Below are 1,868 nucleotides of genomic sequence, written 5' to 3' on the forward strand. Positions count from 1 at the left end.
TGACACTAGAACAATAATGAGGCAGCCTTCTTTCAATCCATTTCTAATATAAAATGCTTTCCCCTTCTCATACATAACTCTTAGTATTTGAGACCAGATTGAAATATTTTTCTGTAGCCTCCTCTTCTCAATTCAAAGTATGCCCTTTTGATCTTCTAAAGAGAGTTGCAACTATTAACTTTTATGTTGTTAACAATAGGGAATATGGATTGTAAACCTCTTTCTTTGTTCATTTCATTTGTGAAGTTGTCCTGGTTTGATCTTTACATGAGTATCACTTTGTTTTTCCTCGTTAATCTCTGGTTAGTTTAGTACATATCGATATTGGGATTTGCAGAATTAATTCTAATTCCTTGTTGATATTATTTATTGACAAAAAACATTAAGTTTAAACATGAATGTTTATCAATTCATTCTCTCTCTCTCTCTCTCTCTATATATATATATATATATATATATATATATATATATATATATATATATATATATAACCACATTGAATTTGTTTTTCTATATGCTCTTTCAGGTGATATGGATATTTAATCAAATTAAAGAAGGATCCAAATATCAAACCATGGTATATTTGAGCTTTTTCCAGATTGTTTGGATAATTGTACTTGTGAACTTCCCAACAGGCACAATTGGAGACAAAGTTAATATTGGAGTTTCTTACCCAAGATTTCCACCGGACGTACCTTCCCTACCACAGGAAATTGTCGACCTTTACAAAAAGTATGGCATAGGCAAAATCAGAATCCCTCCAATTCCAGATGTTTTAGAGGCACTGAGAGGCAGCGATATTGATGTTGCTTTGGGGATCCCAAATGAGGATGTAGAGACGATGGCAACCAACTTCGATTTCGCAACATTCTGGTATACACAATTCATTGAACCATACGTCCATGATGTTAAGTTCACATTCATGACCGTTGGAAACGAGGCAATCCCTGGAGAAAGAGGAAGCTTTGTGTCTCCTGCGATGAGAAATCTTCAAACTGTTCTGGATAACAATGGAGTAGGAAGTAGTATGCATGTGACCACCGCAGTTAGCACAAATGTCTTGGACTTTACAATACCACCATCGGCTGCAGAATTCACGATCGAGGCCCTGAATGAAGGGCTTGATAAAGTTGTTGAGTTCTTGCAATATGTTGCCTCGAATGTCCTGATGGTCAATGTGTACCCTTACAACGACTATGCAGCCGATCCAGCCAACATTCGCCTGGATTTTGCTCAGTTCACAGCAAACGAGGCAGTGATAGTAGATGATACCTTGAACTATACAAACCTGTTTGATGCAACCCTGGATGCATTCTTCTGGGCACTGGAAAGGGCAAACGGATCCGATGTACGTTTGGCGGTGGCCGAGACAGGTTGGCCTACTGCTGGGAATGGAAACGTTACAACTACAGCTCTTGCATCTACATACAACAACAATCTTGTGAAACACGTGGTGAACTACAATGGTACGCCCAAGAAGCCTGGGCAGGGTGGCTTGGATGCTTTCATTTTTAGCCTGTTTGATGAAAATACAGACCCTGATGAGGATAGACGAAACTTTGGAATCTTCAATTCTAACCTGGAACCTGCTTATCCGTTATTTAGTGCAAATGGGAATAAGCATTTTTAAAGTTGCACAAAGAGTAGGAAGGACAAGGAATGTATGTAGTCATGAAAAACGAATTATAATCTGGATGCAATGTATCATACTATAAATTCTACGAGTTGTTTCTCACTGTTGCTTTTTCTTGTTCTACTGCATCATGGTTCTTCCAACAAAATTTTGGTAATGGGGAAATTTTGGAGTGCTTAAAATGGATTACCGGAAATTGAAGCTAAAATCAGGAGTACGAGAAATCCTTGCCTGC

At 38.0% G+C, this 1,868-nt stretch overlaps 1 protein-coding gene across 1 annotated transcript; it reads left to right on the forward strand.

The window, feature by feature from the left end:
• The first annotated feature begins 574 nt into the window (after positions 1-574).
• LOC113736408 (probable glucan endo-1,3-beta-glucosidase BG4) lies at positions 575-1,630 on the forward strand. Its single transcript, XM_027263356.1, has one exon. The coding sequence runs from the start codon at positions 575-577 to the stop codon at positions 1,628-1,630; it is 1,056 nt and encodes a 351-aa protein (XP_027119157.1).
• Positions 1,631-1,868: the final 238 nt, after the last annotated feature.

The sequence above is a fragment of the Coffea arabica genome, chromosome 1c (assembly GCF_036785885.1).
Source record: "Coffea arabica cultivar ET-39 chromosome 1c, Coffea Arabica ET-39 HiFi, whole genome shotgun sequence".
Lineage (NCBI taxonomy): Eukaryota > Viridiplantae > Streptophyta > Magnoliopsida > Gentianales > Rubiaceae > Coffea > Coffea arabica.